The sequence below is a fragment of the Asparagus officinalis genome, chromosome 6 (genome assembly GCF_001876935.1).
Source record: "Asparagus officinalis chromosome 6, Aspof.V1, whole genome shotgun sequence".
NCBI classification, from domain to species: domain Eukaryota; kingdom Viridiplantae; phylum Streptophyta; class Magnoliopsida; order Asparagales; family Asparagaceae; genus Asparagus; species Asparagus officinalis.
In genome coordinates, this window is record NC_033799.1 from 41,762,792 (window position 1) to 41,775,035 (window position 12,244).

General features: G+C 36.9%; 1 protein-coding gene and 1 long non-coding RNA gene across 2 annotated transcripts; both read left to right on the forward strand.

Annotated features, from left to right (window-relative positions):
- Positions 2,322-4,326, forward strand: LOC109845230 (myosin-14-like). The gene is made up of 5 exons (XM_020414452.1): positions 2,322-2,363; positions 2,474-2,551; positions 2,998-3,134; positions 3,215-3,361; positions 3,480-4,326. The coding sequence occupies exons 2-5, from the start codon at positions 2,483-2,485 to the stop codon at positions 3,493-3,495; spliced, it is 369 nt and encodes a 122-aa protein (XP_020270041.1). The 5' UTR covers positions 2,322-2,363; positions 2,474-2,482; the 3' UTR covers positions 3,496-4,326.
- LOC109845631 lies at positions 4,489-5,447 on the forward strand. The gene is made up of 2 exons (XR_002248454.1): positions 4,489-4,696; positions 5,186-5,447. It is a non-coding gene; the product is annotated as an uncharacterized LOC109845631 (long non-coding RNA).

Here is a 12,244-nt window from a genome sequence, read left to right on the forward strand (position 1 = left end):
TTACCCCCACTATATACAAATTTATTTGTGCTCATTATATGAGGTAATCTTAGTCATAGAAAAGTTTGAATATAACATGAACAAATAATAATATCCCGAATGAATTATAAATTTCTGTTTGTATTAATGAAATCATACGAAACCTGAACTAACATGAATCAATTGCTATGAACTGCGTACCTGATTTGACTTTAAAGATACCTGTTTGAGAACCAACATGTGCACACAAAAACCTAGCACAAAATACCCAGCAAAACAACATTGTTTGAGAACCAACATGTGCACACAAAAACCTAGCACAAAATACCCAGCAAAACAACATATAGAACCAACATGTGCACACAAAAATGTGCACACAAAAACCTAGCACAAAATACCCAGCAAAACAACATATAGAACCAACATGTGCACACAAAAACCGAGCACAAAATACCCAGCAACCAACATATGGAACCAACATGTAGAACCAACAAATGCCCACAAATGTTGTATGATAATATAGAGCACAAATAGCAACATAGAGCTAAACCCAACAACATAGAGCTAAACAAGCTCGAATCAGCCTATTAACATAAAAACAGCCACGGGAGCTCAACGACGAGCACAAATTGTAACAAAAAACCCAACAAAATAGAGCTAAACAAGCTCGAACCAGCCTATTACAAAAAAAATCCACGGGAGCTCGACGACGAGCACAAATTGCAATAAAAACCCACAACAACATAGAGTACATATTATTCAATATTCATCCAAGATTCTGACCTGTTGTATTATTCAATATTATTCAATAAATCCAAGGTTCGACGACGAGCACATATTATTCAATATACATCCAAGGTTATATAATTACTTTCCAGGCGAGAAGACAAATAGTTGAAATAAATCCTTGTGCATATTAGAGATGCTTTAAACGCATAACTCAAATTAAATCATCTGAAAATTTGTAAGCATAAATAGTCTAGGGATGCATCCAATGAAACTGATGCCCTGATGCCTACCTTGAAGATCATGGGAAATCCATTTTGCACCAATTCAAGATGAAATGGAACTTGCAGGAAATACGACATGCAAACTATTATGAGATGCATCTTCCTTTTTAAGATGAAACTTTTTACTTTTTTAGTTAATTGAGCTATTGATCAGAAATACAATAACAAATATTGGATGAATCTAGACAAATTTAGCGAAGTTTCTTCAGTTAAGATACAAAAACTGCGTCTCTTGGTTATCCATTCTGTCCTCCAACAAATCATCTTTCCTATTTCAAATCTATCATTTAGATATAGAAACTTGGGGAAAACATAAAACCATCCAATCACACTCATACAACACATATAACCACAACACAAGTACCTGCATGCAAACACACGCCTTGCACTTTTGAGAAGTCATAAGCTATAATTGTTGACCTAGGCTCGTAAAGCTGCCACAGTTACTCTGGTTTATACCAGAATTGCCAAAATCCTTGGAGGTAAATGGAATATCCATTAAAGCTGTGACACCTATTTTCCACAAAAAATCTCTAGAATGAGTTTACCTAAATTCATGACCGTCTCAAACTAATCCTTATGTTGACAGGATTATCCACTTAGACTGTGTAATAAAAACACCTCTAGGCACTACCACAAAATAGATATATGGGGACGGTTATTTGGGGACGGTTCAAAACCGTCCCCTTTGCCTCCTAAGGGAACGGTTGTGTGACGGTTACAATCGTCACGAAAAAGTCTAAGGCAACAGTCCAAAATAAAGTGTTGGCCTTGAATTAGACTTAAAAAAAAATTAGTAGGCTAAAGGGACGGTTTTGTAAAGGACTCGCGCCCAAACTTTTTTAACAAAATTTATTTTCTCTCAGAACCGCCTGACCCGATAACTAAAAATTTTCTTCACCCGATAGTTAGGGTTTCTCATCTTCCTCTCCTCTCGTCAAATCCTCTCCTCGCGTCGACTACCCCGTGCGCCGTCCGCCACTCATCTCCTCTCGACGACTCCCCCGTTCGCCGCTCTCTTTTTTCTCTCGTCGACGCCTCCGTTCGCCGCCGGCCACCTTCACTTCGTCAGTTCGCCGCGCCTCCGCCGTTAGCTGCGCCTCTCGTCGCTATCCCCTCTCTATCATCTTGTGATTTGGGGTATATCTCTCTCCTTTTCAGTCATGGGTTTCAATTTTTTTTCCTTTTTCTCTATTTAATGAAAATTTTATTTGATTTTACAAATTAGGGCTTTGTTGTTTTGGTTGATCATTGAAGGTGGTTAAAAATTCTACAGCCTTACTGGACAAGGTTATTGTTGTTTTGGTTGATCATTGAAGGTGGTTAAAAATTCTACAGCCTTACTGGACAAGGTTATTCCGCAAAATTGAATTGGTATATGTTTTTAATTTTTGTTTAAGATAATTTATTTTTTCTATTTTTTCTGTTTATGCTCTTCACTGTAGCCTTCGGTTGATTTACATACTAGAGTTTATCACTAACAGAACAAACATATGGTGACATACTGCATGGTAGCAATAAAAATTTGTCACGGGGTTGTTCAAGAGTGTTTCTGTAATTCAGTAAGTGATTTAAGACTCTTCCGAAGACAAACTAAGATTAATCTGAACCTCTGAGACATTGTAAGGTAATGGGGGAAAAATTATAATACAATAAAAGAAAGTAAGGAATGGAGATGAGTACCGTATCTTTTCCTCCACTTCTCAAAGTATGCGAACACTGTCGGACCTCTGAGACATTATAATTTTCCCCCCATTACCTTACAATGTCTCAGAGGTTCAGATTAATCTTAGTTTGTCATGTGTTATTGTTTCTCTTGCCTTTTCCTGCATTACTAGTCTCTCCATCTCTATTAAATTACCATGAGGAAATGATGGAATCAGTTGTGATGAACAGGCATGTATCTTTTCGTGGTTCTATTGGGGATTAAAGACCCTTTGCACTTTACTTCTGACCTATTGAGCCCTTACCTCTTTGTTCTTACTTCTATTCTTTTGTGTTTTTTCAGGATGCTATTTTTCGGGTTGTGGCTGGTATTCTTCATTTAGGCAATATTGAATTTTCTGAGGGAAAGGAAACAGATTCATCAACACCTAAGGACGAAAAATCCTATTTTCATCTGCGAACAGCAGCTGAACTTTTTATGTGACTACTTTTTCTTCAAAAGACCGTATTTTTGTGATGTCACTGTGGATTTGATGGTATCTTAAACATGCTCTCTGCAGGTGTGATGAAAAGGCCCTCGAAGATTCTTTATGTAAGCGTATAATTGTCACTCGCTATGAGAACATAACAAAATGTCTTGATCCAGATACTACAGCTCTCAGTAGAGATGCCTTGGCAAAAATTGTTTACTCACAGTTATTTGATTGGTAAGGCACAATAAAGTTGTTGGTTTAGCTTCTTGAAGAATTTTGTGCATTATGCATCTTGTATTGACATAATCGCTATGTATTGTTCTGTTGCCTGACTATTTTTTTCTGGTTGCAGTCTTGCAGGCTCATGAACAAGATAAATAATTCAATAGGGCAAGATCCTAATTCGAAGGTTTTGATCGGGATGTTGGATATTTATGGTTTTGAACTTTCACTTGCAATTTATATATATGCTCTCTGCAGCTTCCTTAAAGAAAAACCAGTGGCTGCTCCTACTGCTTCTGTTGAACTCTTTTTCTGTTTCTAACTTGTGTTCTTTCCTGCTCTGAGTAGATAGTAAATGGGTTGCTGCAAAGATAAGATTGGGATATTGCAATCAAGGTGCCCCTTGGAATACTTCCAGCACATACATTGCCATATTTCCCAACATGTAATCTTCAACCATATTATACACTATTAGATGCAGTAAGGTGTTGCAGAAAGTTGTGCCAACATAGCATAATAGTTCGGTCTTCTAAATAATGACAATGTTTCGAATTTGAAAATGGGCTGAAATTGGGAGAAAACCAGTGAATACTCAACTTCTGCAAAATTCCATTAATCATGACATCACCACCCCTAACTTGCACCATGTTTACACTTTACATTCCACATGCACTAAGGTTCTCCCTTGATTCATTCTTAGTTAAAGCTATCTTAGCTTCTTGCATACGCACTAAACTTTTACCTCCTAGTTAACAAATTTCCTCTTACCCATTTCAAGTGTTCTTTTTAGCTACAATTATTTGCTGATAGTGTCATGCCTCTTTTTCTCTTCCTTTTCAGGCTTCTATCATATTACCCAGTTGTTTGACTAAACTGTGATACCTTACACATTGTGGTTTTGTTTTTTTCTCCAATTAATCTTCCTATATTTAGAAAGTGAAGAAAAAAGATATTGGTAAAGGAATTCTCAATAATCCTTCTTACTCAAATATTATTTTTCTATTACTCTTCATTTTGAGTTTCCACTTCTACAAGAAAATAACTTGATAGAAAAAAAGTAATTTTTCATATTTTAACAAAGGATAAATATATATATGTGAAAAGAAACTCTTGTGTGAAAAGAAACTCTTGTATCAATTTATCGAATATAGTACATACCATATGATATTTCATCTTTTGAAATGACTGCATGGGAAGTAAGAAGGATTACTTATGATTCCTTAATAACCCATAGACATGTCTGCTGGCCTGCAAATCACAGGATGGTCAGCTCATGATTCTGCTGTAAGCTCTGTACTATTTGGACTGGATGAGACTAGTATCTTCAGTTTGGGCTCTGATGGGAAGGTATGCTAGTGGCTTCATGAATTGCAAAACACCCTTTGTTTGAAGCGGATCAAATTAACATCTCTGCCTAGCCTATTCTCTCTGAAAGTGTGAATATTCATTTTTGCCAATTTTCACTTCTGAAACATATATGCAGCCATTGCGAGTAGGATAAAGTTTATTCCTTGACTTGATACGCCCATAACATCTCTGCTTGTTTCCTCTGAAATTCTGATCTTTCATTTATGCCAATTATCACTTCTCAAAGCTTAAGTTTGTGCCAACTAAAGCCTTGCTCCATGGTAAAGGTAAGGTGTGAGATTAGATAATGGGAGCAACCTTTGTTCAATAGAAAGAGGAAAAAAGAAGGCTTGTCATTATCTTCACAAAGAGTATTTTCTGTAAATGACTTGATAATTTCTATGTTGTAAATGACTTGATAACTTTATACATTTACTTTGAAGGGTTTAATACTTGTGCTTACTCATCTTTTTATCTTGATGTACGCAGGAAAACATCTGAAGATCCATGTTTGTCGCTCTTTAGGGGATTTATCTGTTGTGAAGATTTAGAACTTAATCGTCCCAATAGAGACATTTTGACCTTTTGATTAAGTAGAAGCTCTTTGTTTTAATCATGGAGGATTTGTGATATGTGCTTAATTTGGTAAGTTTGTGTGTAAAACTTGTGAAGAATTATCTCAATCCTATTGCTATAATATTGTTCTTCGTTGTAATGAATTGTTCATTATATTAAGGCTAAAGTTTGGTTAGTTTGTGTGTAAAACTTCGACTATTGTTTCTTTGTATGTGATGGACTGATGTGTGATATCTGGGTGATTTATTTTGATCAGTATAAAATGAAAACCGTCCCCTTTGGTATAAAAATCATCCGCATAGATCACAAACAAAACCGTTCCCATAGACAATATAACTGTCCTCTTAGGTCAAGCTCGAAACCGTCCCCCTTGGTATAAAAACTGTCCCCATGGAAACCGTTCCTCTTGCTATCAAATTGTTCCCATTGCTTAGAACCTAAAAACCGTTCCCCTTGCTATCAAACCGTTCCCGTTGCTTAGAACCTAAAAACCGTTCCCCTTGATATACAACCGTTCCACTTGCTCTAAACCAAGAACCGACCCCTTAGCACAACCGTTCCCTTATGGTACTATTGGGGACGGTTTACAAATCGTTGCACTAGGAGCATAAACCGTCCTATTAGACCTACGGGCACGGCTGCAAACGAGACGGATGTAGAACCGTCCCCATAGGCTTAGTGTGACGGTTTCCATGCCTAGGGTGACGGTTCACAACCGTCCCCATAGGCCTCAAATGTGGTAGTGAGGGATAACACATTGACAGCCTCACAAAAATTATAAAACATTTACCCAGTTCAAAGAAAGTTTAAAAAATTACAAACATATATCATGATTATAATATTTAATTATATGAGTTCAAATCATATTCTCATTTATGATGTAGAATGTTCTAGAAAAAAGAAAAGAAAGAATAGAAAAGGGGGAAAATCTCTTGTAAAATTACAAATTTACCATTCTAATTACAATAGAAAGAAGAAAATGCCCTTCATTCCTCAAAACTTTTTACGACGCTAGCTAAGTTCATTATATATTATTACTAGTATATTGGCACATACAAATGCACGTGCAAACAATATTAAACTTCTATCTAAAATAGTTCTCAGTCCTGCACATGTTAATTATGTTATAATCATTTAATGTGTATTTATAAAATTTGTAGTAAAAATGCATGGGCTTAATGCACATGATCAAAATAATAAGAATTTATTAAGAACTATCTTTTATGCATCTAAAAAATTATTATTATATTTTTTATATTTAAAATAAAAATTGAAATTGCCTTTAAAATTTTATAATAGTTTATTGATCATCATTTATGATAAGGCACTACATAGCTTACATTGTGTTGCATTTTGATTTTTTTTAAATTATATATATAATTTTTAAAAACGTCATGCATGAAATTTTGAATTTGAGAAGGGGATGGAGAATTGAAAGTAATGGAAACTTCTAGAAAGAGAAGAATGAAATTTAAATTTAAAATCGAAAAGCAGAAATTAAAATTTAAAAGATGAAACCGCATCAATAGGATATTGATAAATGACCAAATTGCCCTCATCCTTTATTAAGTGGATCTCTATCCTTCGACAAATTGAAGGAATAAGCACTCATTCCTCAACTTTAATAAGATATTGAGAGAGAACCAAATTGCCCTCATCCTCTACTAAATGGACCTCTATTCTTTGACTTTTGTCTACCCTCATAATATTTTTTATATAGTAGTATAGAGATAGGGTGGCACTAGGGACACACCCCCCAACCACAATCTCAACCACACCCCCTCTCTCATTTGCTATATAGTACACCGGGCCTCACATGAGATTTTAAAATTTTAAAATCCCATGTGGGGCCCGATATATTGTAACAAATGAGAGAAGGGGTATGGTTGAGGTTGTGATTAGATGTGTGCCCCTATCATTTTCCATAAAGATATTCACATGCATGCAAATACATCTGGATATACAAATATATATATTTTCCTAGAACCACCTGCATATGAGCAGGCCACACGCACGCGTGGCTCAGACAAACCGCTCCCATGTGGTTGTTAGTAGGAGATGCGAACTTCGGACATATATGCCATGCCATTAACCTTCTCCTTTATCTATGAACCCGCGGTCACATCCTATCCACAGTGGACAACCTCGATAAGCTACAGAATAGCGGATAGACCAATGAGCTTTTAATTAGAGCCAATCCCCACGATGTTTCTTTGAATATTGTTGACGGTTTCCAATCAGAAAAAGAAGATAAATATCTTTATTATATATGGAGAACGATCGCCGGCCCCCGTTTGTGTTCGGACAACGCGACAGTTTATGTTTTCGCAGGCAGCCATCAGCCCATCACGGTAGTACGTACGGCGTCATTAATTCTCAACAGCGGTTACTATGATGAAAACGCTTCCGTTATGGCCATGACGGCAGTCGTCATCGTGCCATTTTGCTCGTTGGCAGCTGTATGAAAGCTCGACTGAAATTGACAGGTAGACTTTTGGCATATAATGCACAGGCTGGCTGGCTGGCTTTGGACGATAATCAGATGACTACCGGCCCGTAACTCTCAAAATATCAAAGAAAGAAAAAGAAAAAAAAACCCCTTGGGTGTTTGGTTAAACGAAGGCGACTCGAATGTGTGAAATGTTGGGGAATTTCAGTCTCCCCGCCTACCACGATATGCGTAACTCGGAAGCCAACCCCAATCAATAAGATAGAACAACCACAATCAAGAATAAGAACACTGAGATTTACGTGGTTCGGTCGACCAACTTCGACCTACTTCCACGGGGCAACAATACGAGAAATTCATTATGTATCAGGGAGAACTACAAGAGAAACCACTCAACTCTCGTCTCTCAATCTCTCAACCTTACATACATAATTAACTCTCATATTCTCTCCAAAGCTCACTCCTTATAATCTTTTGCACGGATAAAGACTATGAAACTCTCTCTCTCTCTCTCTCTCTCTCTCTCTCTCTCTCTCTCTCTCTCATCTACTACATCTCTACTTTTTTCTTCATGTTTTTTCCTTCACCAATAGAAGAATATATACAGGGAAACCCTATCTCTAGCCTAACTTCCTAATTAGAATAGGATTCAAACTCCTAATCATGATAAAACTCAAACTCCTAATCATGATAGAACTCTAACCCTATCTAATTCTCATGAAGTTACACAAATAATCAAAGACAAAATCCCAACAATCTCCACCTTGGATTTGATTCCCAAACTCCCTTGAAGATATACTATCGTCGTCTTGAAACTTTGCCTCTCTCGCTACAATCTTCTATTTCTTTCACACTTCAAATCAGAACACCTGCACTCCCAATTGGATGCCTTCATGATCCCCACTATCTTCTGCTTCGTCGTGACGCCTCCACCTCTCTCGTTGTCCTTGTGCTCCACCTGCATCGCTCGTCTCGAATCATATCGGTGCACCACTCGTACTCTACACTACGAGCTGGATGCCTTTCTCTCCTCCATCACTTGGCTTGGACTGAATATGAGCGCTCACCATCTTCAAGTCCAACGTCACCATCTTCATCTCCATGTGTGTCACTCGGTCGTGCCCACTTGCAAGCTCCACCTAATCTGACATTGTCCTCCTCAAGTATACACACCAATTAACTACTGTTCCTTATCTACCATCAGATTTGTCTTGCCGTTAAATAGCGGAATATCAAACTTCGGACCCGAAGAAGTCATCATTCTCTAATCAAAATTCAAATCAGTCACTGTAAAGTTTGAATTTGATAAAACCAATGCCAAAAACGAACTCAGCACGTCGAAAAACCCTAGGAACGACTCCTGGATCACCAAAATCCGCCTCCAAATCCTCAATCGGCTAACAAATCAATCTGGACCGTCGGATCCCCACGAAAACAGTGTTATGCTACAGTAACCTTTCTTTTTTTCATTTTTTTTCTCTTTCTGTTCATCTTGATTTTTGTAACGCCGATTTTCAATCTTGCACGGCGTCCTCTTCTATCTTGCAAACTCGCTCCCGGATCCATCAACATCGCTCTGATACCACTTGTTGGGGAATTTCAGTCTCCCCGCCTACCACGATATGCACAACTCGGAAACCAACCCTAATCAATAAGATGGAATAACCACAATCAAGAATAAGAGCACTGAGATTTACGTGGTTCGGTCGACCAACTTCGACCTACGTCCACGGGGCAATAATATGAGAAATTTACTATGTATCACTAGTGGAAAAATCGGTATCCTTGATGGGCTTTCCCATCAGGGATGTCAAATTTCCCGTCAGGGATACGTATCCTTGACGGCGTCCCGTCAAGGATACGTCGTCAGGAAAAGTCCCGTCAGGGATAAAACATCCCTGACGGGCCATACACATGTCATAAGTTCTAAATCCATACACATCAAACCATACACATGTCACAAGTTCTAAATCCATACACATCAAATCAAACAAACCATCCAAATTCGAAATATGTACATAATATCGTCAGTAAACCATACACATCAAACCATACACAAACACGATAACTTCCAAATCCACAACAATTTTCACAACAAACCATACACATGTCATAAGTTCTAAATCCATACACATCAAACCATACACATGTCACAAGTTCTAAATCCATACACATCAAACCAAACAAACCATCCAAATTCGAAATATGTACATAATATCGTCAGTAAACCATACACATAAAACCATACACAAACACGATAACTTCCAAATCCATAACAATTTTCACAACAAACCATACACATGTCATAAGTTCTAAATCCACATCAAACCATACACGCATAATCTCAACTATAAAGATATCCACAATATACAAACACGAGTTTTAGGATATAACTCACTAAGATAAGTCATTCGCCCTATCCATGTCATCGTCCGCGTTGCCACTGGCGGATCCATCCCTACGACTCGTGCTCCCAATAGTATCGTCTCCAATCTAACAACAAAATAATTTAAATTTAGAATCACATAATATTGTGTGTAATCATGTTTTACATATATAATAAGTATACATGTCTGCTACTCTCTCCACTACCAGTAAATTCCTTTTGAGTGGCCAAGAAGTTCATAATCTGGCTTTGCACCCGAGTAGGAACCCGCCTTCTACAAGATTTTATTATTTGCCTAGAAACCATCGCAAAAGTAGCAGTAGGCTGGATCACTCGCATAAGCTCTTCTTGAATATCCTCCCACATCTCCTCGGGAATATGACCATCTAACATGTTCATCACAAAGGAAACAAGATGCATCGCCTGCTGAGTGCAATCCTCCTGCGACATGTAAGAGGGCCCCGATGGCATAGTCGAGGGTGTGGAAATCGGCGGAGGCTGGAATTATGTAGACACCCTCTGAGCTCCAACTCCCATCCACCTGGTCCTCCCTTTTTTGGGAAGTCCACAAACTAAATGGCTCACATTGTAATTCTGCTCTCTAGTCAGGGGCTCCTGGCTCTGTGCAACAACCTCAGAATATGTGTTTTTCAGAGCTTCCTAGAAGACAAAAAAAAAATATTTAAGAATTGGCCTTTCACACACTAAAACAAACAATTGATTTATTAAGTCCCAACTTCAGAAACTTTTTTTTAATAACTTTAATGACTTTCTAAACAATAATAGAAACAAAAATTGTCGTCTGCATCTCAAATACTAATATGTAGTTTTCTTAATGATCCAAGTGACAACAAAAATCATCTGTTATACAATGATATAATCTGGTAAGTAAACATTTCTTGGAAGTTTGATCCAATTTCAATCAATCCAAATCTATCAATTGTTGTTCTTCTAAAGTAATCATTCAACTTTATTTTAACAGAATATGTATGATTAATAGCAGGTGTATTTCATTCAGATGAGAAAATAATGTAAAAACTTCTCATCCACAATCAGAGCATTCAAGACCTACAGTTAAATGGACCAAGTATATCAAAAAGAAAAAGTATTATCACATAGATTCTCAAACATTGCCATATTTTATAAACAACATATGTGTCATTAAAATGCTGCATATAAGAAAATGATACATTTCAGACACCATAACAATTGTTGGTTTTAGTGTGTCATGGCTACTGTGTTCAACATATAATCTTCTTGCTGGGCCTGCATTAATATCAATGAATGGATTGACTAGGATATTTCATGAAGTCATTTCCAGTTTTGCACCTTATCTTTAGGCATGCACTTAATTAACCATAAACATCAAATATTATTCGACATGTATTTTCTTAGTATTGTACTTGCCGTTGTTTAGTTGAACCCTTTGCGTGAAGAAGCTTGCATCTTCCTTAACACTTAATTAACCATAAACCATAGATGTATGCATGCATCTTCCTTAACACATTCACACATATAATCATCATATTTAAAAGATAAAATAAAATCAAAGTTGATCCCAACCAAAAGAAGAGTGCAAAAAATAAATTCCCAACAAAAGAACAGGCTAATAAGAGCTAAGATAATTAGTTAACCTGTATTTTCTTGGCCAATTCTAGCTTTTATTTCCTATTCTCATCATCATCGTACCCCTTCTTAAATTGAACCATCGTTCTCCTGTGCAGTTCTGGTAGCGGGATAAAGGGAGCGTTCTGAGATTTAAAAATATATTTATTAGTTTTATTTATCAAATATTCTAAGAAGCGGAGAGAATATATATAGAAGATTAAAAGACTTTATACCGTTGTCCTACAAAATTGATCCTCAATTTGGGCAAATGAAGTAGTCCCTGTATGATGATCATAATCTTTTTTCCATCGATTAAGTTTATTTCTCCTACAGTTTTCCTTCAACATGAACAAAGAGAATTTTAGTGCATGGTATGATATACAATGGAATATATCACTAGTTTCAGATAAATAACTTGATGATAATTAACTACTATACATATTTACCTGGTGCTCCTCTTGGCCCCACAATATTATAAGTGCAGCAAAGTGCTTAGGGTCAACCCTCTTATCTCGCTTGTAAATCCTCT